Source organism: Ruditapes philippinarum, unplaced genomic scaffold, assembly GCF_026571515.1.
Source record: "Ruditapes philippinarum isolate M1 unplaced genomic scaffold, ASM2657151v2 ctg782_1_1_1_1, whole genome shotgun sequence".
Classification (NCBI taxonomy): domain Eukaryota; kingdom Metazoa; phylum Mollusca; class Bivalvia; order Venerida; family Veneridae; genus Ruditapes; species Ruditapes philippinarum.
In genome coordinates, this window is record NW_026859085.1 from 53,005 (window position 1) to 80,010 (window position 27,006).

Sequence of the window (27,006 nt, forward strand, 5' to 3'; positions counted from 1 at the left end):
TTGAATTCTATATTAACTAATAATAGATTCATTCTTCTTTCAACGATTCATGTGTTGTATTAAACTTTTGTATCATACATTATTTCTTCCATAGAGAGAAGCCATTTTGTTAAATGAGTTGAGTCAAGTACGAATTCCAAACAGAGTTTTTACGTTTTCTGTACGAATATGGTTCCCTAAAAACTGGGTAACAGTTAAGTGGGTTTCCGATGATGAGGAAATGGTTGTTCCCACGGTGATAGCAGAACAGGGGAGAGAAGTAGAATACCACTTATCTCGAGTAAGTTATTTTAAGTTATCTTTCCTTTGAAATACTTTTTGATTAACAATGATTATTTTAAATTGAATTGTTAGGTCTGTGGAGCTACTGTTAATTAGTTTGAATCCTGCGTGAAGTTGGTCTATCTGTGATAATACTGTGATTGGCAACAATATGCCTAATGCCATCTGCTTTTGTCTTCAGTAATTTAACTGGAGGAAAAAGTTAATTTCTTGTGAAAAATAAAGTAAATAATGAATTTGAATCTACAAACACTTGTCAGGCAATGACCCACTTGTATTTGACTGAAATATCAAATGATGAAGCTTGATAAAGCGAAACATGTTTTGATGATTTTTGTTGGTTTGTGAATTACTATCATAACTGAAATACTAATAAACTGGCAGCAAAACAATAAAAACAAACAAATATTCCGCTATGTTGAAGTAACCATTTAACATGGTAAAAAATTAATTAAAATTATGGGCAGAACCTCAGTTGTAAGTCTATACAAGATTTCATGCATAATTTTAGGGTGGTCAGAGGTATTATGTAAACAAGGATACGAAGCACAAGACCAGCACACGTTACCCTATGTGGAGATGGTATAACTATGTACAGAGAACATGGGCGTGGACCTGGAACTCTTTCTTCATGTTTGGGGTTTGTAACTTTATTTAACAGAATTTGTAACTTTGTTTCCCCAAAATGCTTTAGTGTTTCAAATTATTTTTTGTCCAATTGGATTGCAGTATTTCAAATGAATCGTAACACATTTACTTTGGTAAATTGGCAAACTGTTAATCAGTGTAGTAAAACGACTGTGTGTAAAAATAACCGGTTAAAATTTACTATTTTAATACACACAGCCCGGCGACCAATTTAATTTTGTAAATACGTACTAATAAACTTTAACCTATGCTAAGTGATCTTACCCAATACATCTAAATTGTTAACCCTGCTGAATTATATCGTGAAAATGAACTGATTAGGTCAATAATTGATGAAAACCTATTCTATCTCTGTTACTTTATTAATACAGAAAGACAAAGGATTTCAGGACGTTGTAAATGATAAATAGTTGTTTGAGAATAACTTTTTATCTTTTAAATGGTTCCAGGCTTGTTTAGAGCTGTGAATGGCTGACAGTAATTTGTTTGTTTGTATCTGATGTTTTAGGTGATAATTCCCTGGTGCAGTCCCCTCAGTATACGTGCTCTGTTTGCTTGTAATGAATTCACACCAAGCAAAGAAATCTCTCAACATGATGTAAGTATTGAACTAAAAAACTGGAATATAAGCTAATTTATTTGAAGCTCGATTTTTCTAAAGGAAAATTTTGAACTAGTGCTACAGTCAGGTTGTCATTGCCGTTGCTTTCCAGACACTGTCTTCTTACTTGGACACAAAAACCCTTGGACAAAACCTTGAAATAGACCAGACTGAATGACCTTGACTCGTAAATAACCTTGACCTTTAGAAATAAGAAAATGCTGAGCATGGCCTTCACAAGGCAGTACCTCTTGTAATGGTGAGACATCAGATGATATGAGGCTTGTTAAGTAATGGACAGTAAATAATTGAAGTCCAAATAAGTGCACTGTAACTGTACTTATTGCCAAAATGCAACAGATGAAAAAGATGGTTCAGGTAGTTGGCCAATGAGTAATATTTTGGATATTATAAAAGTACATTAAAATTTAAAAGCTTTTGATAAATAAAAATAAAAGCATTTCTGAGGCATAATGGACCTTCATTGGATATATATTGACTATTTTGTAACTACTTGATGGTTACTCCTAGAGTATAATGAGGAATTCATGTAACACATTATAAAGATTCAAAAGTGCAATATGAGTGAATCATAACCATTTGCCCCCAGAGGCCAATTTTTGAAATCTGGTTAAAAGGGTAAATTTATATTTAACTCTGACTGATTATGAGCAAGTGATTTTGTTCAAGGCACATTATGCATAAGAAACAAAAAAAATTTTACTTCTTTAGAAAGAGCAGACATTTTATAATATTTAAATAATAGTTTTAGATAATAGTAGTTGCTTGTTACCTGAAGAAAGTAACCGATAGATGTGAAGTAGCAAAATGTAAACAAAGTAGTATTTTGACTTCTATACAAAACACTTATTCACTGTAACTGTACTTTTTGTCAAAATGCAACAGATGAAAAAGATGGTTCAGGTAGTTGGCCAATGAGTAAAATTTTGGATATTATAAAAGTACATTAAAATTTAAAAGCTTTTGATAAATAAAAATAAAAGCATTTCTGAGGCATAATGGACCTTCAATTGGATATATAATTGATGTTTTTGTCACTATTGATGGTTACATCTCTAGAGTATAATTGAGGATTCATGTAACACCATTATAAAAATTCAAAATGCAAATATGAGTCGCGTCACGACAAAACCAACATTTGCGCCATTTGCTGGTTTGCGACCAGCCTGGATCCAAACCAGCCTGCGCATCTGCTCATTCTGATCAGGATCCATGCTGTTCGCTATCAGTTTCTCTACTTGTTATAGAGTATGTAAGCAAACAGCATGGATCCTGATCAGACTACCCGGATGTGCAGGCTGGTCTGGATACATGCTTGGATCCTGATCAGACTGCGCGGATGTGCAGGCTGGTCTGTATACATGCTGGTCGCAAACGCTTTATGTTGGTTTTGTCGTGATGCAGCTCTTATATATTTCACACCAGGGAAAGTTGTATCCAGACATGAACTCTACCACACACACGCTGGTATCCAGGCTGTCAGCATTGTGGGAAAGTGTTCATAAATCAAGAAAAACATTTGAAACTACTCCTGACAGAGGTAGGTACAAAATCTTGCATCTAAAATGTATTTGGTATGCCCATTTAAAAGTACTTCATGAAATATAAGCTGGTCCACTTGGTTTCCTTGTAATTAGTTGTACCCTTGATTGATTCAGCATGTTTAATAGAGAGATCATGTTGGATCAAAACTTGGTCACATGTGGAAAAATTGGTTACTACGGGTCAGTTATCCAGGAAAGTCAGGTTAGGCAGACCCACTGGTGAGACATGACCAAAAATGTATTGAACTGGCATTAAAACCAGACAAACAATTATGATTCTGATCCTTAAACATGCAATTTCAGAGAATTGTACAAAATGAAAGTTGAAAATTTAACAATGTTATATTTACAGTTTACAATAAATTTAATATTGTGATGTATAATTAAATGTGTACTCAAATGTATATATAAATGTATAATAGAGCAATAGAAAATGAATAAATATGGTTGACAATTAACTGTATTTCAAAGGGTGAGAAATACGTGCAGCTTTAGCAAAACTCATGGAAAACTGTTCCACAGTTATATGGCATGAATGACCCGGCCGCCTACACATTTTCTCCTCAATTGGTGAACAAATCTATAGTGTGACATGTACCATAATGTTTATATTAGCAATTAGGGTAAAGGTCATAATGACTGTTAACCAAAATGTTGTTTATTGAGAATGTAAAATAAAAGTTACATCAGAAGTGAAGAGGATAATAAGTTTTCTTTAATGATATGCAATAAAGGTTGTATTGACAATTTACTGTACAGTAAATTTGCAAGGACAATATGCAATAAAGATTATATTATTTATATTGACAATGTACATTAAAAGACATATAGTAAGGTAGTAAGGGGAGCGCCAGCCTAGTGGTTAAGATGTCTGCCTCTCAACCCAGGGATCATGGGTTCGAGCCCAAATCGGGTCATGACCATGTTCCGTCATATGACATCAGTACTGGTTGGTTCTGGGAAGTAGACTTGAAAGTGATTAATTTAAGTTGCAAGAACTTATTTTGCAATCAAGCTTAAATAAATATATTTAAACAAAGGATATATTTATTTCAGGTTTTCTGGGGAAGAGTTTCACACGTCATTTGAACAGAATTTGGAACTATGTATGTAAAGGGTTTTTCGGAAGTTTGTTGGTAGTGGTGACATTTCCTGTACTGTGTATAGTTACAACAATATTATCATTGACAATGGCCATAACTGCTCCAGTCTGGTATATTAATCTTTTATACATCATTACTTTATCCTTCTCACATTTTTAGCTCGACTATTCGGAAAATAGGGAGAGATATTCTACTCTCCCCTGCATAGGCGTCACCGTCACACTTTGGTTTTGTTTTTGTGTGCAAATTAGTATCTCCAAAACTATTAAAGGTGATGGGTTGGAACTGCATTCACTGTTTCTCTGTGATTATCTTACATGATAGGCACAGGTCCCATAACTCTGAGCTACCGTTTGAACAGAGTTATGCCCCTTAGTTTACTGTCAAGCATTGAGAATAGGCGAGTGTGCTATTTTACTAAGAGCTTTTGTTATTAATTGTCCTGAACTGTTGAAGTTTTAGGGAGAAAAATGCATACAGATGAACCAGTATATGATATATAAGCATACAATTTGAAGATAAATACTTTCTTATAAGGGAAGTTCATAACATTTCCTAAGGTGTTTTTTGTTAGGTATACAGCATAAAGTCACAGAGAGATAAAATATATAATTATTTCTATTCCAGAAATTGTAATATTTGAAAAAGGCTTTTAGACTGAGACATTAATTACAAGTGAAATAGGGAGTCTTATATAAATGCCAGCAGCAATAACAAGTTGACGGTACTACTGGTTTAGAGACAAGACAGTCTGCACTTTATATCTGTGACTATGTTCTCAGTTTCTAGGATTTTAATGTTGAAATTGCTTAGAATTACAGTGAACTGTACCAGGTTAAAATAAGTAAAAACATGGTATATGTCAAGTGGTTTTATTGAAAATTTTGTAGGTCTCTAATTATTTATATATGTTTCTTTTTGTGTCAGTGGTTCTATTGAACATAATGTAGATCTATACCTTTGATTTTTGTTTGTCAGGGTTCCAGTAGCCTCACTGCTGTTTCAAGTGTTCTGTATCCTTATTTATGACTTTGATGCACCTTGTAAGTTTACCCTACTTTCCTTTTTCCAGTGCTGTATATACGCATCATTTTATTGTTCTAACAAATTGATTTTACAAAAATTGAATAGAATTTAAACTGAAATATGATCAAATTTTCATCAAAATTTGTTTTTGTAAAATGTGTATAAATATTTCTGCAGCAATAACAAAACTTCAAACTAAGATCTCAGATATTTGATTGATCAGAAATTGAGACATTGACCATTTAAAAATCTGAGATCTGCGACAAAACTCATAGAAAAAATTATAACCTTGGGGCCAGGCCTCAAGAATATAAGAGATTTTCTGAGTTCTGTCTAAAATCTCATGATTTTTCATTGGTCAGTGAACATTCTGTGGCAGTTTCTGACCAATCATATGCCTGAGATCATAGTTTGAGCTAGTAGAATTTCTTTATAACCTCGGACCCTGGCCTCAAGAATATAAAACATTTTCTGAGCTCTGTCTTGAACCTTTTCCATTGTTGAGTATACATATTCTTGCTGGTATTAACCAATCCGTTTCCTGATAATCTGAGGTTGTGATTAGAACATTTCTTCATAACGGTTAGGGGACTTGTATGCTATGTGCAGTATTACTAATTTGTTGTTTCTGTGTTTTAGATGACCAGAATCGGTTCAGTATATTATTGGAGGCAATTATCTGGAGATTTCTGATACAGGGTACTATACAACCTGTGGCAGCTTCTTTGACTGGCTTTGTAGTGTGCCCACTGGGCTCTTTAGCAATCATGATCTGTAAGTTTGTTTTATTAATATTATATTTTATTTTATTTATTTATTTGTTTGTTTGTTTGTTTGTTTGTTTGTTTGTTTTCTCTTGAGAAGAGATAGAAAGATAATTGATTTTCCTGTTTTAAAAGCTAAATTTCACTGTCAGTAATTGTAAGAACATTTGTCTGTATCCTGATAGATATACTAAAATACCTGAATTGAAAATATGATAAAAGTTAATTTCAGATAAAGCAACAGTCATTGACTGTTTTATCAGTGAACATGCTATTCTGTTTTCTTATAAAACTTATGTGAGTTGACTACTAAGATTGTTTAGGTTAAAACTCTCTCCAGATATTACAATAAGAATATGAAAACAACTGGATTGTACAGATTTTGAAATATGTAAAGTATATGATACAAATGACCTTAACCTCTAGCCTGCTGGTAGTTATGTGACCAATACAGACAAAGATTGTGTCAAATCCATGCTGTCTGATCATGGTCTGCACTGTACGCTATATAATCTGAACATAATTTGAATTTTCCCTAAAAGTGATGAATGACTTTGTGTGTATTGAAATATGGACAGGTCCATTTAAAATATTTAGCAGGGTATGTGTAAAATTTATGGTGTTATAAAATTTCCTTATGTCAAAATAATACTTTTTAGCTCGACTTTTCTATGAAAAGGGGAGCTATCCTACTCGCCCCGGCGTCGGCGTCGGCGTTGGCGTCACACCTTGGTTAAGTTTTTCGTACCACCCCACTTTATTTCAGAAGTATTACAAGTATGGCTTTGAAACTTACCATACTTGTTCACCATCATAACCTCCATCTACAGACAAGAGTACATAACTCTGTCAAGGTTTTTGACAGAATTATGGCCCTTTTTTGACTTAGAAAGTGTATTGAGCTTGGTTAAGTTTTTTGTACCACCTCACTTTATTTCAAAACCATTGGAGGTATTGCTTTGAAACTGACCATACTTGTTTACCATCACGACCTTCATCAACAGACAAGAGGACATAACTCTGTCAAGGTTTTTGACAGAATTATGCCCCTTTTTGACTTAGAAAATACATTGAATATGGGTAAAATCCACTTATTGCCTTAACCCTTTGAGATATTGCTTTGAAACTTTTAATGCTATTTCACATCATTACCCCCATCTGTACGCAAGAGAAGGTAACTCTGTCAAGGATTTGTTTTAAAAATTAAGGCCTTTTATCGACTTAGAATCTTGGTTAAGTTTTTAGTACCAGTCCACTTTTTGACTGAACTGTTTGAGATATTAATTTGAAAGTTGGAATACTTGTTTACAATCATGATTCCCAAACATGTCCAGGAGAAGGTAATTCTGTCAAAGATTTTATTTGAATTATGGCCCTTAACTGTCAATGTTTTGTATTATAGGCAAGCACTAAAAAACTTAAAAAATCTAAAAAAATTCATTCCTATCCACTTGTTCACTTTACCATAAATTATGTCATAATAAAATAATTCTTCACTAAATATCTTAATGCTCATGGCCATTGTTCACTTTAAAAATACAGAGATTCTTGTATTGCCTTTTACTGCAAAAACTTTTTTTATTGGCAAGCAATAAAAAAGTCGAGCGCGCTGTCTTACGGACAGCTCTTGTTTACTAAACTCGTAAAAGTCCATGTTCTTGCATTTGTATCAGCTATCAAACAAAAAAAGGAATCCAAAGGAATTTCTTTTTTATTTGTTTTATCATTCTATAGTTTATTTTGATGACCAATTTTAGATGGAGTTTTGCGTCGTGGATTAAGAGGAATATGGGATACAGCTATGTATGGGATAGTGATCAAGAGTCGAGCTAGGGTACCAGCCAGTGATGGTTTTGTTGCTCGTAGAATTGCAGGACCTGGCCTTGCTTCAAATTATTTCCTACAGGTAATAATATATGAATGCCAGTTAGAGAAAACAACTCTTAACATGATTTAACAAATGATGTCAAAAGACGTTAGTGTTGTCTTTTACGTTAAAATTAAAAAGGGAATTACTTTTGAAATATTAAAGAGAAATATGAATAAGTAACAATCAGAAAATTTAAGAAGATTTTATTTATTTCAAAAGCAATAGAAATGGATATTTTTAAGAATCAAATATGTCAATTTATAAAAATAGTAAATGTCATTGTCAATTTATAAAAATAGTAAATGACGTTATTGTTGTTTTCTCATTGCGGCAGTCAATTATAATAAATGTATACAAAGTTTGAAGAAAATTTATAATGACTGATATAATGCATGGAGGGATACCTCATGTTTAACTTCCTCTAGTAAAACTAGAAAGTGGTCTATATAAACTTTTTAATGTCAATGTTGCCGTATACCTAACTAAAAACGAAAAATCCAAGCTAAAACAAAAAATGGGGAAAAAAGAAAAAAAAGCAACAAAAAATCCAAAATAACAACTTTATTTGTCCTTTAAAAACATAAGTTTTAAACTTATTACATGTATGTGTTATAGTTTTGTCAGTTTTGCATTTTATGAATAAGCACAAGATTTACTTATGTTTATGCAAGTTTGTTACACTTAAATATTTGGAAATATGTCTGAGTACATAATTATGTGGAACTGAAATAAACAAAATAAAAGCATGGTTTTCATTCTTCACGACATAATTAGTCACCATAGTGCAATAACAGGTCAACTCGTATATAATTAGTTACTGCACTAAGACGACAAATTTATTTGGATGCTTAACAGTGACATTTTGATGGTAGCTTTGCTTCCTTATAATTATGTCAGATTGCAAGCAGAAATATCATAAACTATTAAACTAAGACCATAATCAGTGGGCACTTCTTTCCTGTGGTGTCTGATCAAAGTCTGCACTGTTAGCTATCTGGTCAGTACATATTTTAAAACTTTCATTAAATTGGTGCATAATATTGTCCAGATTGAAAGATGTGCAAGTCGATTTCAAATATTTAAGCATGTTAAGCATTGATATCAACATAACGAATATGTAGATATAGAATTATTCTTATAAAGGGAAGTAAATCATGGTGTACTATTTCCAGATTCAACCAGAGCAAGCCCTCGCAGCTGTAGAGGCAAACCTGGAGGCTGAGGAACTAGATATGTATAAAGCCAATACACTGAAATTGATTGATAAACCAATTAATGTATACAGGTAAGTTGTTTATTTTAAATGTACGCAAATACTAGACACAGTCTTTGGGTCTTTTACAGGAAGGTTCCCTGCAAAACAGTCCACTGATTGGTGTCACTTGTTGGTTCCCTGCATATCATTACACTTGACAGTGTCACATGATGGTTACTCGTAAAATAGTTCTCTCTGAAGCATGTTGGTTCCCAGTCTAATGGGAGTTAAGCGAGACTTTGGGTATACTATGTATGTTAGAGCTATTGCCCAGCTGTACTTAGTTGTAGAGTGTTGGTTTGAGGGGGGGACATAGCTGTACTTGAATGTAGAGAGTTGGTTTGGAGGGACACATCTGTACTTGAACGTTGAAAGTTGGTTTGTAGGAGAGCATCTGAACTTGGTTGTAGTATTACTTTGGAGGGACAATGCTGTACAGCTGTTCAAGCCAATGTACAATAATTAATATTAATATTTTACAAAAATTGAATATTTCATTGATATTCAATTTCTGAATATTTGTGATGCAAATACTCAAGATGAACTATTCTCTGTAAAGTAAAAACAGTTTGTTGAAATGTTATTTTTTTCTTTACAGTTGGGAAATAAACTCTTTTCACCTTTACAAATGTTTATTTTTATCACATATACTAGTATTTGAGATGAAAGTAGGATAAGTGAGTTTACCATTGTTTTTTTATACATGTTTCACATAATCAGTCTGGTACAATTTAGCTCAGATATGAAATACGAAAACATTTCAATCAGAAACCAGTGCCCAAGTATTTTAACAAAATATTTTCACTTCTATATATTGATATTGTTGAGAAAATTCTATAAAAGCTGGTCCTTTTTGCTCTTTTTAAGTAGAAACTTCTTTAAACCACAAATCCAATTTCATTAACTTATGACAGGCCCCATAAGACTGGATCCACTTCTAAACCAGACAAAAGTTAAAGTTTCATGTTTGGTCACTTAAAAGTGGTTATAAGTTCATACAAATCTTATTGACTTTATAAGATGTATAGCAAGCTAACAGTTTGGTTTGTCACGACAATAATTTTAGTTACAAGTCGCACATTTTCTTGACATTAAGATGTGATAATTGTTCGGGAATGGTGTGAATGGTGCAGAAAGCTATTAGGTAAAGTTTTTGTATTTGATTTCTTGTCATGGCTTAAGTTGCATTATAGAACGGCCATCGATTTTTTTACACTTTACACAAGTCATGAGTGTTTAGAATCATTATCTTAGTTTATTCCTAACTTCTCTGAATTTATATTAAAGACATGTCCTTCTTTGCATTTTGGAACTGTCCCTTTGTAGTTTTAGGGATTTCAATATCAAAATAATAAAATCAGTCTGTCAAGAGTAGAGTCAAGATTAGATGTTGGCCAGGCTCTATACTTGTTACTCTATTACTGTTACCACTAACATTCAAAAGTTAATTTCACGTGAAAGATGGAGTGTTAGTAATGGAGTCTGATTCTTTGGGGGAATAATCAAAGAATTTTACAGCAAATAAAAGATTCTTTTAATAAGATAATTCCATCGGACACGCATATTGCATCATGATTTCATTTGACAATAAGGTTACAACTAGCATTTTATTTGACATAATGATGGCTTCCTATTTCTATATGGCACCTTGAATGCAATATAATTTCATTTGACACCTAAATGGACACCAATGTGCATATTATGCTTTTAAAGGCCATTAGCAGTCTGCTAGTTGTTAATCTGGCTATATGTCAAAAGTCAGACAATTGTGCAGGGATTGAATGACCAGTATTTGAAAATATGTCATTAGTTATGTAATATAACAATGTGTGGATACTAGATTTTTTATCCTCAATGATAGTAGTTTCATCATGGCTGAAGCATCGTTTCTGTAAATTAAAATATCATTTTTGGTTTTCATTTGCAACTGTTATGTCACAAGCAGGCCATTCAAGTTCATGGTCATTATATTGGAATCAGAGTTTAATTCAGATTTTCAAAATTTAGTTTAATAATATCTTTTGGGAATTTTGAGTCATTCACAAATTTTTTATACTAACTTCTATGCATTCTGACTTGACACTGTGGTGGTGGTGTTCCTGGGCAGGTGCTAGTTGCCATCACTTTCATAAGGAACTTCTGTACATGCCATAGAAGAAGTACAGTGCGAATGACCATAGAAAGGATTTCATGATCAATCACAACGAAAGTAACCTGCCCGTCTGGGAATCATACCCAGGTCACCTGATTCACAGTCCAGCACTCTACCAATTGAGGTAATTGGACAGCTCTGACCCGTACTGTTGGCTACTTAGATATCGTATATCAGTGTTGAAATCGCTTTCATTATCAATTGTGTTTAAAGTTTGATTCTGTTAACAAATTCAGCAGTGAACAAATATGACAGAATTTATTATGTACTTTTACAATTCTCACAGATCATGTGTATACCATTGTAAATTTGATCAATAGATTTGTTTTAGAGTCAAGTCAATAATTATTTGTGAAAATGATTTATTCATTAATGTCTGGGAAATGTTACACACAGATGAAATATTAAGTTGTGTATTTACGTTATATTTCAAGATGGAATGACTGATAAGTCATTTTGTGTATACATGACTGTATATGTTTATTTCTGTTTTCCATCTGTAATAAAGATATGTTTGTAATACATAGGTGTGGCTCCTCTGGTAAGGGGGGTTGGTAAATTTGTTATGTTAGGTAACAGACAATTTACAGTCAAGTTCATTTAACACTTGTTTAATGGCACCACTGACAAGTTCCATAGCTTATCAGAGGAGTATTTTAGAAATACAAATACAACTAGACAGTCGTTTTGCATGGAAATCTGTTTAAGTCATTACCCACCATGCATCATTAAATAACTTCAGAGCCATCGCTGATCATCGTAAATTATTAACAATAAATAAAGACAAGATTATTTTCATTACCCAGTCTTGCAGAGGGGAAAGACAGACTTTTTGTCTTCAGATAAAAGCTTTATTTTATTGTAGAAGGATGAATGCTTGTTTGTAGAGACATGTAAGACTGTTTTAAGTCAATGTAGTTTGATTATGACAAAGGCACTGGCGGTCTTTGTCGGAGATGTTGTTGTTTTTTTTATCCATTTAATGAAGTAAAATGATACAATAAAAGTTGTATTTGATTATTGTTATTTGATTACACTGGAGTCTGTGATATTGTTCAGCTATAGCTAATTTCAATAAAGATTTTGTTTATAAAAAATATACCATGGTATTTCTATTTCTGGGAGATAAATTTTATTAAGATTTATTGTTTGAAACATATAAAGAAATAAATGAAAATTTATTGGAATGGTTGTCTGCACTGTGTCTTCTCCAATTACAATTTATAACAATTTATCTTATAGCTATATTTTTGGTGTTTTAAGCCTTTATTGCTAGTGGTTGTAGTAACAGGCCTTTGCCAGCAGTAAAGAGCCGAACCGAATCTGCCAACCAAGTTGTTAATCAGACTCTATACTGTTTGCTAATTAGATTTAAGTATTATTATATTGACTGTCTGCCAATTTGATAGATCTCCTATTCTGACCTTTTATTTGAATAACAATAGATTTAACCACAAACATTGGCATGTGTTCTTTTTGTAAGAAAATATTTTGTGGTGTAATTCTTATTGTAACCCACTATTCTGATAATTCAAATTGAACAGTTTAGGGTCATATAGGGATCTATGCGTAGGAATAGCATTTGTAATCCAGGGGTCGGTGGTTTGATCCAGTTGGATGAGGCAATTCTCTGTAAGAATTGTCACGGACATTGAATATAATGTTTATTTGTCTCTCACTGCTAATTCAGAAATTATGTGGAATTAATAGTCTGTTACTTACAGAGAAATTAGTTATCATTAGGTTGATCAATCACAGAATTATGACCAAAATTGTGTTTAAATAGGCGTAAAACCAACAAACTGAAACTAGCAATGCTTAGAGATAGAGTAAGTGCATTACACCGTTAAACAATAAATTATAGTAGCATGCAACATAATGAATATTTTATAGCAAATTCCATTAAAAAAATAAGAATGCACCCAAATGGAAATAATGAATTATGGAAATATAAATAACTTCCGAGGTTTTGGTTTTAATAGGTGAAAAAGTGAGACGTTTTACATGAATTAAACATTTTGCATGAATTATACGCATGTTTTGAAATAATAGAAAATCTAAGAACTATCCCTGTTTAACACATTGATTCTAGTGGTGCTACTTGGTAAGATTGTTGTCATCAGAAGAAATACTGCTTTCAACACTGTGATTATTTTGTAGGAGAAAAAAAAAAGATTTTATTTACAAGTGTGCTATTTTGAGTGTTGAGCATGGCACATACTTTATATAATAATGAATTACATAAGTCCTTCACGCCTACAGATATTTTTTTTATAATCTAATTACAGAAAATATTGTCAATAATTTATTTTTTTTTGCATGTTTTATGATAAATATCACTGGGATCACCATATTTCTACTCTATTATTAATGTAATAGGAGCTGTTTTTGAGTACATGTATTTTGATACATTTCAAAGTGTAGAGAGACAGTTGCTTCAATTGTTCATTCAAAAATAGTTTTGACTATTTTGAGCAATGTCTATATTTCCATTAAATCAAGCATGAATTTTGAGGCGTTCTCATCCCAGTTAAATGAACAGGATCTTGTTCAGAAGCCAGAAAGTTACAATCCATGAGTTACTACCCATTGATGTAGTGACTTCAACTGGCACTGCCTCAAACAAAATCAATCAATCATGCGAATATATCATTCACCTCCATTCAAAAAAAACATTCTGAGCTTGTCACCATTACTCAGCCAAGTCATTTCAAGTACTGATAATGATAAATACATTTAGCGCTGCTTTTTTTTCTTCAGGAAAAAACAAACCCATTCATTATTCAGATTTATGTTAACTTTTAGAAAGCTAGTATTGAGATTCAGGTCTGTCTAAACCACCAGTATAGATAGAACCAGGCCAGCCTGCACATTTCAGATTTTTATTTTTACCGGGAGACATAAATCATCTCCGGGACAGTCCCCTGATTTCCGGGACATTCCCAAATGTCCAGGAGGTTTTGGCATGTTTGACATCTGTGTAGTTTGACAAAAGCTTTGTTCTTGTAGTTGATAAATTTTATCATTTTGATATTGACATCCCTAAAATTAACAATGGACAGTTCCAAATGCAAAGCAGGACAAGTCAATTTCTCAAATCCAGCAGGATAAAAGGTTAAAGATGTGAGTAATTCTCATAATGAGATCATGCTGATTTTCTAGTAACTGCAATAGAAAAAAAGAAATAAAACGAATCTAACATTGAATTAATCTCCATTGAAGATATTTTATGATAGGGCATGCCATATAAATAGAGATCATTTAAGCTTACATGATTATCAGTTAGAGGAATAGAAACCAATGAAATACACAACAATCTTAAAACTATTTTCATTAAACACTGGCTGCCTGTACTGGAAGAGGAAGAAAATAAAGAAGTACTGAAGGCTTGATTAGAGAATGAAATGTTTGAAGTATAGAGATACGCAAAGCCAAAAAAAAGTAAGAAAGAAAGAAGAAAAACATGTAATGGTCTTAGTAATTTTTTTACTGTGAGATAAATCAGCTGTCATTATTTGTCATTAGATAATAAATAAACTCTTGCCTTGTTGAACGACAGATGTAAACTTTCAAATCTTGGAATTGTGTTTCATCCTCTTGGCTGTATCAGATAAAGTGATACTGATTTTAAATCATATAAACATGCTGGAACTGAAAGTGATAAGCCTTTGCCACCAGTATAGAGCCAGGCCAGCCTGTACATCCGTGCAATCTGACCAGACTCTACTCTACTGGCTGACAATCTTTTTTTTTCAAATTTTCATTTTAATATCCACTTAATTGTTATTTCCTAGAATGAAAGCTTTATAAGTTTGTTTTGGAAATTCCTTAGATTATGGGTTAAAGTAAAACAAAAACCAGTCTGTCATATTGCACCAAGAATAACAAAAACCGGTCTGCCATATTGCACCAAGAAAAACAAAAACCAGTCTGCCATATTGCAACAAAGAAAACAAAAACCAGTCTGCTATATTCCACCAAGAAAAAACAAAACTCAGTCTGCCAATTATTATAGCACTGATGTGCGAGCTGGCCTGGTTCTGTACTGGCTAATACAGAACGTACGGAACTTTTATTTCATCAGATATCTTTGAATATAGAAACATGAATTTTACTTGGTTTTAAATTAATTTACATTATTCAATATTTTACTACAAAATATACAAATGTCATGTAGTTGAACATTATTGATTAATTTTACTGGCTAAAATCAAACCAAAATAACGAAAGCCGCATTTCCTGTAAAAAAGTGCCAATGAAATTTCTAAAGCTGCAAAATCTTGTTATGGAAAGAGAAAAGAGAAATTCATTAAAGTTTTTGATTGAATACTTTCATTTGTTTCAGATCACGTTTATTCCAGTTAACATTTTCTCCCCATCAATAACAAACAGTAATTTCTCACTGAAAACATGAAAACAATTGAAGCCATTATAGGGAAATGATCTCGGCAAACAATCTATTCTCTCAACAAGTTGTTTACTAATTCATTATGTTAGTTCCAACTCTGGACAGATAGCAAGCAATGAAAGAATTATTTGTTTTGTAAATTTCTTTGATTTACTGTTTCAAACTGATAAGCCAAGCCTAATTGATTTCTATCTATATACTGTCTGCACTATGATATCAATGGTAGGTTGATGTAGGAAAAAAACAACTCAGCAAATTAACTCAATTTGTGATTCACTGATAAATTGTTTGTGATTAAATGATTAAAAGATGGTGAATAGCTTCCATAGAAACCAAGTTTTAGATTTACCAAAAACATTCAGTTATGTAGTAAAATAAGATTTGTTCAAAGTGTATTATTTGTATAGTTCTTTAGACTTGTTTCAAATTATTGATGACTTAACAAATTCTGAAAAGAGGAAGTCCCTAGAGGGTAATGAAAGCAAGACTAGGTTTTATTGAGTTTCTTCATGAGAGATGATGGAAAGTGTAACATTTTTTTATTTTTCACATGTCCTTGCACCAGTTTAAGCTTCCTTAACACTAAAAGTATTGGCATAAATAAAGTAATGGTTTGCCATTGAAATGATGAAAAAGCATGGTGTTCAGAATCCAGTCTGCCCGAGGACTGACAATAATTGTAATGATAAGTAGTGGTACCAGATTTTCTTATTGTCAAATAGATAAAAGCCACAGTCATCAATCTGCAAAAATTTGAATATTATTATTTAAAGTCCAAGGTGTTCTAATGGCCACCAATAGAGCAGAATTTATCTGCTCACATCACTATTCTTGAATTAATCATCCCTATAATTTGCCAGTGATACAAGTCACCTGCTGACTGTTGTCAGTATAATCGAAGGCCTTTCTCAATAATAAAGGCTGCACTTATTTTGTTGGCATCACCTTGAGACTTAATCTGATGTTGTAACAGTAGCATTGACTCATCATGGATAATTTATAGTGACTTCCTTATCATATAATTATGGAACAATTGCTTCTATTAATTATCCAGGTTTCAGCGGATGATTAGGTTGGTGAATGATGATGTACAATGTGCAGATTTGCCTTTGTGTTTCAGGGGGCAGATGGGCATAAACATTTTCTTCTGTACAGCTTCCTCACCTACATTTCTCAAGGGATATCATCTAAACTCACAGAATAATTGTCATCAAGTGGCCTGGCACAAAATATTGTGGTACAAGATAGCAAGATTATGTGATCTGAACATTTTTTGCAGAAATGCGGTCCTCTTGATTTTTTTCCGCAACTTCTGCTTATCTTGGTCAGTCAGTAGTTGGTCAATTTCTCATTTGAATAGTTTGTTTCCTCCCAATATATGAGCAGACATTTGATTAAATGTAGGTTCAACTTCATGTGATGATGGACGGTAATAATAAGAAAACCTCCTGTTGTTTCATATAAGTAATAATTACATGAAATAATTGAACAGAACCTGTCCTTTGTCTACAGATTTCTTGCTTTGCTTAAGAATACAGAGTACACCTTTCATCTGTGAATCAATATCGTTGGGATCAAGAATCTGTGTCATTGAATGCTTGTAACATTTTTTCCTCAGGTTTGATTTTAAAACACACAGACAAGGGGCTGGACGTGAAATGGTTGCACACTTGGTTTCAAGCAAGCGGAATGGTTGCAAACCGTGTGTGCAACCACTTCACATCCTGCCCCATGCAGACATGGTTCATGTCTAAATAATGAAATCTGTGGATACTAGATCAGATGGTATCTTGCATTATCCATAACCGTCCATAAACAGGCTCAATCACTGAGTCGGCAGCATTTTCAACGTTTCTGTTGGTTTCCATTTTTGACCATTTACAGCTTAACTGACTACAGGCCAACCTGTTTAGACTTACCAACCTTTATACTATTGGTAGCCGTATTATAACATTATATCATAAAAAAAATCTCAATCAAATATTTACAGTATTAGATTCGGGCAAATCTATCTTACAACTGCAGTAGCAATGTTCGGATTTAGTTTCTATAAGCCATTAAGTATGACGGGCTATTGGGAGGTATAAATGCAAAGCATGCAATGATGTAGAATTATATTCACAACATATTCTCATCAAAGAAAATATTTTGCGTATGAATGTCATAATTATGCCAATTGTAAATTACGCTGATGAAATAGACGTTGAAATGATGTTAGATATCATAAGAACAACAACACTTGTCAAATTCTACAACAATTTAATGTGTCAGCCATCAGTTTTTGGAGGAGATATTGGTGTTCTGATAGACTGTCAGTCTAGTTGCTTGTTAGGAACTGTAGAGAATATTTCATATATGTTAAAGACGTTTTTGGGAGTTTTCATAATATTATAGACATATAGGCAAAATTAAAACTGTTTAATAGAATTTCTTTAAACTTGGCATGTTGTTAGAATATGATAATAGAAACACTTTAAGCGGAAAAAAAATTGGGGTCACCATTCTCGTTTTTGAGTTATCTGCCCTTGAATTGGACTTTTTTGTTAAATTCAAGGGCAGATAATTTACAATGAAGGGAAACAATACAATATTTTTTTCTTATTTTCATGAAGCTTACCTTCGTTTTAGTTGATATGCAAAATATCAAGAATGAATTTAGAGTGGCTTGTTTTTTTTTCACTTCTTCTTTTAACCTGTGCATTTTTTCTTAAAATATATCCTATTTTTTAAGAATTTCAAGTACCTTGATTTTCATTGAAAAAAAAATTACAGAAACGATTTAAGGAATTGCATGTTATAATGTATTGTACTCAAATATAAAAAGAAAAAAATATTCCAGAAGTAAAAATAAGCATTCATTTAAGTATGTATAAGTTATCTGCCCTTGAAATGACCTCTAATAAGTAGAAAAGTCTGATTCAGGGGCAGATAACTCAAAAACGAGTATGGTGACCCCATTTTTTTAATCGCTTAAAATGTTTTTGTTATCATATTCTAACCACATGCCAACTTTAAAGAAATTCTATTGAACAGTTTTAATTTTACCTATATGTCTATATGAAAACTCCGGAAAACGCCCTTAACTTAACGGTTACACTATTGTAAGTATCTCTTAAAGCTTATTGTAAAACTCTCTTCTTTTTTCTTTTCTTTTTTTGAACATTAGAAATTTTTCTTTGGATGATTTGTTACCAATGAAGAAAATATTTATTGGCATCAGTTGATGATCTTGTCCAAAATATGTTCAGATATATTTATGTGTCCTTTTCTATGTGGGCAGATAGAGTTTGTTTGGAAAAAATTACTTTAAAAAGCTGTGATTTTCATACTTTTTTCATACTCCTGATTACATTATAAATAATATTGAGTGCTAACATTGATAAATGGATGAACTTTTAAAGCTTATGATGCTAAATATCGTTATAAGGACTTATCCATCTTTTAATCTGATTTGTAGGGAAAATTTCCAAAAATATGCATTAAAAAGAAAACAGTGATCAGATGCAGGAATATGCTGACTGATTTTGGTCTGCACTCGGGTCACAAAAGTAAATTCTTTTCCACCTGCACTGGCTAAGAGTTTATGGGTGTTTTTTAGAATTTTGGATACTGAAATCCCTTTAACCATCAATGGAAAGTTCCAAAATTCAAAACAGGACAAGTTCATTATACAAATTCAGCAGGGTAAGGGGGGGGGGAATAAACTTTATGCAAAAAACCCTGAGCAATCCTATACATAAGCAGAAAAGATAACAATCAGAATGTGAGAGAGAAATGATTGCTGGTAGACACATTTGAACCTGTTTCTACAGACCTGTCAAGTTGCATGTGTTCTAACTGCTACAATGGATGTGTAAATAATTACTCTTCTTAGATCTACAATATTTATATGCCTGTTGAAAAAGCCACCATAATCTGTCGGCTTAATGGTGCAGAAAATAGAATTTGCTCCAGACCACAATATTTGTCATTTATCTCCAGCCAACCTGAAACCATGTAATTCTGTGAGAGAAAAGTTCTTTATTTTCTTTATTCTAGTCAGTAAGTTGTAGTACATTATGATCAACTTACTGTAAAGAACTCTTTATTCATCAGTGTTTAGAGGTTTCAGTTGTCAATGCATATAAGCTTTAACTTACCAGAGCTGAATTATGTTTTAAAATTTCTTCCTTTTCAATTTATAATATAACATTACACTGGAAATTTCACCACTTCCTTGTTATAAATTGATGTTTTGACCTCATGCTTAACAGCAATTGCAGTAACAAATGTGCTGAAAGCTTCAGAGAAATAAGTTAAAAAAAACCCAACAAAAATACTTAAAAAAAACACCTCCTAGTGTAGTATATTTATTAATGAGTCTCATCTTGGATTGTTTTCATGATGAATTCATGCAAAATTCTGGTGAGTTTTACAAGTTGGAGATCTTCATCAAATTACAATGGGTTCTCAATAAAGTAAGGTTGTGTTGGTCCATTGAAGAGCCATTTGAGTTTATTATCTTTCTATTCTAGTTGGGTTTTGGATTTTGTTTAATGCAGTGATAAGAAAACTTTCCATCTTGTAAGGAAAGACCGCAAGATAATCCTTCATGTAACTTTTGGGAACTGGTGGGCATCTTGACCTTCATCAGCACACTTATGCTTGACAACTGCATAATCCTGTAGGGCCATGTCAAAGTCGATAATCTTCATCAGGGGGTTGGGGGCTACAGATTGATTTAAGTAAAGAACATTATTTAATTTGCTGAAATTGTTCTACACAGCTTTGACTTGGAAAAAGTCTATTCAAAGTTTTACGAGATTTAAGTTTCAAAATACAAAAATTGAATTTATTATACCAACAGTATACTGATGTGCAGACTAACCTGCCTCTATACTGGTAATTTTGGTTCCAGGAGCTTACTTGGTAAGGATAAAATCACAGGTAGCAAAGGCTGATCACTTTTGGTTCCAGCAGATTAAGACTAAAATCACTTGATCTTCATGAAACTTAATCTATCACAACATTGGCTGATATATGTTCAAAAGCTGTTATCTGTAATGGATATCCATTTGTGTAAAACATTTTAAAAGGAGACAAAACGGCAAACTGTCACTACCAAAAAGCAATTTGACATTCAGTAGTAAGTTTGACATTATTTTAATGCATATCAAAGTTATAATTTACCATACAACATTTTAGTATTTAAATTAAAAAAGTAAGTTAAACTGTGGAATATATTCTTAACACCCGGAACTCATGAACGCTGTTGCAAGGATAACTTTATTTTGCAAATTGTATGGTTAAGATTAATGAATTACAACAGTAGTCATGATTTCACACGCACACACAAAAATCGTAATAACTTTTTTTGGCATTTCCTGTTTTGTCTCATTACAACATGATGAATGGTGTGATTTGTTCTTCCTATTACATTTTTGCCAACCTTAGAGAGCATGGATGAGCTATTGTTATTACTTGTTATCAGGCATTCAACAAATTATCTGTCTTGTCTCTTAAGAAGTTTATAATGCTACTATATATTTTGTTGTCTATAGCATGTAAGGTTGTTATAATTGTGATATGAATATAGAAGCTGATAAAATGGTCTTGCACTGAGGGGTGCATGATATGTCGAGGCCAAGAGATATTATGATTTCTTCCGGGAGACAAGATTGACTGCTGAGGTAGTAGCAGTAAACAGTCTTATCTGGTGAACTCCAGCTTTTATAATTTGTCCCTGAATGAATCTCTCTTAACTTACTTAATTGGCTTCATTTATAATTTGAGGGTTGACTGCAAAACTGCAGTAACTTATATGAAATAAAGAAGGACTTACAACAGTCTTGCGGTCAATGCTCGATACTATACTAAGCATCAGCTAGAAACTGATAAATGGCTTCATAGGGGGTTCTGTGTTATGGTCTAAAATGTATAACCCAACTAAGTGGCCTCTTAGCTCAGTGGGAAGAAGACTGTAAAATGGTTAATTTTTGTGGTCACAGGTTCAAATCAAGGTCAGGCTGCTTATGAGTGTCTGACATCTGTACTGAACTTTGTATTGGTTGTATTTTTGTAGGCTCAGAGATCACTTTTTGTCGAATTTATGTAAATCAACTTCGCTTTCTTGTGAATTTTGAATTGTCTTTTGTAACTTTAAGGAATCATACAGTGAATATTAAAATGAAGAAAATAAGAAGGGAGCAGGACAGGGTCTGGTTGGAGACTAGTTTGAATGTATAGGATTGGCTTTATTCTAGTGCTTTATTACAGACTTAGGGTTCAGAAAAATGTCTTAAAACCATCTTTTTTAAATCCATTAAAGTACATCTTATTATTTTCTTCCATAGAATATGTGGAGGTTGTGGGCATTGTCTTCCATATTAATGCAGATTTGTAATAAGGATATCATGATATGGTTAGTCATGACTTCATTTCATGATTTTTGGGTTTGAAATTTTGCCCAATGCCCTTCCTTACTGAGTATACATTTTCCCCCTATTTTCTTTTTCTTTATTTTTGTAAATCACCTCATAGAGAAAGCAAGTTGAAACAGCAAGTGTCCTCAGGTAATCCTTGTCTTCTAAGTGAACCTGTGACTCCATGGTTCCAGCCTGCTTTTAGGAAAATAGAGTTCTGGTAAATGAAATCTTTTGAGAAAATAGCATTTATATAGGAAAGAGACATTTGTATAATATTGGAAAATATTAAAAATTAACCAGAAAATTACATTTTCACATTCATACCATATCAGTTGTAAAGAGCCTGTATCAATTTTAAAATTTGCACCTTTAATTTACACCCACAAACAAATATTAAATAATGTATCCAAGTGAAGAAGAAAAAAAAACACTTTCACAATTATAGATTGAGAAGATTAGCGATTGTTGGTTGAATAAGTGCACCTGCTTTCTGAAGTTAATTCAGTCTATTCTTGTAATTATTACTATCTTTCCTATAGATATTCTCTTAATTTACAACAAAATTGTCAAATGTTCAAACATTAACCTTTTCCCTTATATAAGCGTGTTTCGACGGCTTTTTGCCCCCCCCCCTTTTTGTGGCCTCAAACAGTGAAAAAATGCCCTATTTAGGCCCCAAACACTGTTTTTCGTTTGAGAAATGTTGTTAAAAAAATTGACCATTTTTTCGGCGCCGTCCCCCATCCAAATATTACATCAGGGGGTTGCCAGAAGGGGGATGTGCCCCCTTCTGTTTGGGGGGTTTGAAGAGGGGCGGAGTCCCCCTCGTCGCCAAGAAAATTTTGGACTTGTGAGAGGCTTAAAATGACCCCAGGTCGATCATAAGGTAACGTGTAACCAACGCTGAAAAGCCTTTGACTCTATCTCAATCCCTTGAGAAGTTGCAGCACTTTGAAATAAATTTTGATGGAAAATATCGAGGCAAAAAAGTGATTTTTGGCAATTTTGAGATGTCCCCTCGTTGCCATGGTAACAGGAAATTTAAGACTGAGCATGTCGTTACAAAGGCAATGGTCCAGTCAACATTTGTGCCAAGTTTGATTAGTATTGAAGCATTTTTCATAGTTTCATAGCAGTTTGAACTTGTGAGAGGAGGCTTTTCAGTGAAAATGGCCATTTTTCACAATATGCTCATGGGGGAAAGGGTTAAAGAATGAATACCACCATTTCACCGAATAATTATAGGTGAATGATTAAGTTTTCTTTGACAATTACAGCTCGTCTTTCTAGATTTTATTATGGTTTTAAAGGTATTATTATCTAATGAAGTATATTAAGTGGGTGTTTTAAAGTTTTCAAGGCTTCCTTTCTTCTTTGAATTATGGTTCAACAGCCATTAATTAGCCACACAAACATTGGAAAATTGCAGTGCATCAGAATAGTTCAAAGACTGGTATCATTGCATGTGTTTTTATTTAATGGAAACAATAACTTCCGTCATTATCAAACATGTGTCTCTGAAGGAGAAAAGAATACTGACATTATGAATCAAATTTTCATTATTGATTTCTCCAAAATATGTTTGTGTCTGGACATTACATTTTACCCACCAACAGGGTCATGTTTGAAGCTTGAACATTACCAGACAGATGTATCAGCTGTTAGCCTGTTGAATTGCTGAAATGTTAAGCTTCCAAATGTGGAACTCACAGTCTATTATCAGTTTGAACTTGATAAGTCAACAGTTCAGAGCCTGGTCAGACTGCACAGTTGAGCAGGCTGGCCTGGTGTTTCGAAGATGTAATCCTAGTGTTGGTGGCAAAGGTTTTTTTTCAGTTCCAGCAGGTTTAAGGAAGAAAATTATAGGTTTATTTGGCTCAATGTTTCAATATGTTTAGAAATGGAGAGCTGATTTGGTGGTTAACTTTGCCTGACTCTCAAGCCAGGGAACGTGGGTTCGAGCCCTGCTCTGTCACAAACACTTTTCCTATATGATAATTAAGTACCGGTTAGTTCTAGAAAACTGATTCAAGGATGGTTCAAATAATTAATTAAGCTTCAAGGTTTCATCCCAATCAAGCCAAGTTTAAACTAACATACCTAGATTTTGATGTTCAGAAATTTCTGTGCTTGGTAACGCATGTCTGATTTTATAAACAATTTGAAAATGAAATTGAAAGTTTAAGTTTTCAAAAGATATATTTTCCCTTTAAGTTTAATTTTTTTTTAGTTTGATCAAGATGGTACACACATGACTAAAACAATATATCAAAGGTTTAATGTTGGGTTGTGGTGGTGTAATGCACTAATTTTGTCACATTAGTAAATAACTGATAATAGTTGTTTGATTTACTATGATTGGCGTCTATTTGAAACCTTCGTCCTCAGATCAAAGGCTTGCTGTGCAGTGAATCACTTGGTAATTTCATCAAATTTCAATGGTTAAGTTTTTAAAGAAAAATAAAAGAATAAAATTGGTTTTAGGGTGAATATGAAGGGATATACACTGACATTATCAATTTAAATAATTGACAGAGATGGAGAGGAGGGTGTGAAACATTTGAAACTACTAGATTTTATTTTTTTGGAAAGGTATTTTATTTCATGAGGATAATTGCAAATAAAGAAGAATTCAAATGACAAATGATAAATTTGCCAGAAATTTTAGAAATACATTCTACATTTATATACATGTATATAAAACTGTGATAAAAATGTTAATATTATAATATTTATGAGATCAGCCCATAATATTTTTGAACATTTCATTGTGTTATGAAACAGTAGCTTAAAGCCAACAAATGAACCATGAGATTTTATATATTTAAACCATGGGTTTTGCTGATATTGTTGATATATGAACCACGGGATTTGGTAGATGGTGATATAATATGGACATTGGGGTTATTAGATTTTGATTGGATGCATGGATGTTGTTTGGTAGATCATATTACTAGCTGTATGAACATAGTTGAACAAAACTGGATATTGTTAATATATTAACCATGGGCTTTCCAGTAGATAGTGATGTAATATTGACAATTGGGTTGGTAGATAGTCTTAAATATGGACCATGGGATTGGGAAGGTTGTATTGATGTATGGAACATGGGTTTAGCAGATATTGTTGATATATAAACCTTTGGATTTTCAGTAGATAGTGATGTTATATTGACAATTGGGTTAGTAGATGGACCAGAGGATTTTGTTCATTGTATTGAATTGTATGAATCATTGGTTCAGCAGAAATTGTTGATATATTGGCCATGGAGTTTGGCAGATAGTGATGTTTAGATTTGGGCCATGGGATTTGATTTTAAAAATATTTTTTCTAATAAAAAGTAACTATTTAATCTCCATATCAATGAGATTTCTAGCAAATTTATTATGGGGTGTCTGTGGCCGAGTGGCTTAAAGATCGTTGACTTCAGACCACTTGCCCCTCACCGCTGTAGGTTTGAATCCTGCCAAGGGCATAGAATCTTTTATGTGAGGAAGCAATTCAGCTAGTTTATGGAATGTCAGTGGACATAGCAAAGTGCCTGCTCTTGTCTGAAATAATACACAGAGGAGAACCTGAGCTCTTCCTCCACCAGTAAAGCTGGAAAGTTGTCATTTATTTGACCTCTTCTATGTTGGTGCAATGTACTCCCTCCCCCACCCCCCACACGCACACAAAATAAAAAAATTATTTAGTCATTATTTTATCTAAGCAACAAGGGAAAAAGAAAATAAAGCTTCTTATTATGTAATTACCAATTTATTCCAATTTATTATCCAATTCTTTTCATCTATGGTTCATATTATCTTATTTTTGTGACCTTATTAGAAGTTTTCTTCTTTTATATGCGAACATGAAATACGGCAATAAACAGTGGTTGACATTTTGCCCTAATTAGATTTTGGAATTGCTCCTTTTGTTGCTTAGTTCCCCTCTTGCTCTTTGATTACAATATATTTTATGTTGTTTTAATGCCACTTTCTCATAAATACTACTGTAAAAATGTAGAGAAGGTTAAATGGCATGTAATGATATAATGGTTATGACAAATAAGCTGGATACTGTTACATTTGTATGTTGTTTAAAAAATGAAGTACTTGCTGCCCTGCAAGGCCAAATGGTTAAGCTGACTAACATCTAATCAATTGCTGCGCACATTTATTGATTTGAAATACCGGTATATTAAGGTACTTATATGATTCACTCAAGAACTAGCTTTTAAATGTATGATTTTTTTTCAAGAACTAGCTTGTAAAACTTATGATTCTTTCATGAACTAATGGGTAGACTTATGATTCATTTATGAACTAACTTGTAGAACTTATATGATTCTGTCATGAACTAGCTCGTAGAACATATTATTCTTTCATGAGCTATTTTATAGACTTACGATTTTTTTCAAGAGCTAATGTGTAGACTTATGAGTTATTCATAAACTAGCTTGTAGACTTATCATTCATTTATAAACTAGCTTGTAGACTTATCATTCATTTATAAACTAGCTTGTAGACTTATCATTCATTTATAAACTAGCTTGTAGACTTATGTTTCTTTCATGATCCAGCTTGTAAACTTGTGATTCTAGCTTGAGCTAGCTTGTTATCTGCTTAACATGGTAATGTTTTAGGGCTCTTAAAACGTTGATGAAATTTCAACTGCATGTCTTGTTGACAGAATTTATGCATTCTTAAAACAATGAAATATTACATTGTTATAAATTATCCACTTTCCCCCCTCTGTTTTTCATTGCTATGTCTGGAGAATGACTCCCATTTATTCCAGTTATTTAAAAGTGACTCCAGTTAGGGTATTAAATTCTCATAAAATGCTTCATTAATAATATTTATTTCTTACAGAAAGTGTTACTAAGGGGAGGAAGAGTTTTGTCTGGTGTTTAGTAACTTTATCTCATTTAAAGAGCTTTGAAG

The 27,006-nt window shown here is 32.8% G+C and overlaps 1 protein-coding gene across 3 annotated transcripts in view; it reads left to right on the forward strand.

Annotated features, from left to right (window-relative positions):
- Nucleotides 1–27,006, forward strand: part of LOC132755136 (uncharacterized) — a 110,275-nt gene that overhangs the window by 27,335 nt on the left and 55,934 nt on the right. For all 3 annotated transcript variants that reach the window (XM_060745937.1, XM_060745939.1, XM_060745938.1), the window contains exons 16-24: nt 95–280; nt 794–922; nt 1,439–1,528; nt 2,978–3,092; nt 4,153–4,309; nt 5,178–5,242; nt 5,865–5,999; nt 7,747–7,895; nt 9,032–9,144. In XM_060745937.1, the coding sequence (XP_060601920.1) occupies nt 95–280; nt 794–922; nt 1,439–1,528; nt 2,978–3,092; nt 4,153–4,309; nt 5,178–5,242; nt 5,865–5,999; nt 7,747–7,895; nt 9,032–9,144 (1,139 nt within the window). The remainder of the gene's footprint in view (nt 1–94; nt 281–793; nt 923–1,438; nt 1,529–2,977; nt 3,093–4,152; nt 4,310–5,177; nt 5,243–5,864; nt 6,000–7,746; nt 7,896–9,031; nt 9,145–27,006) is intronic.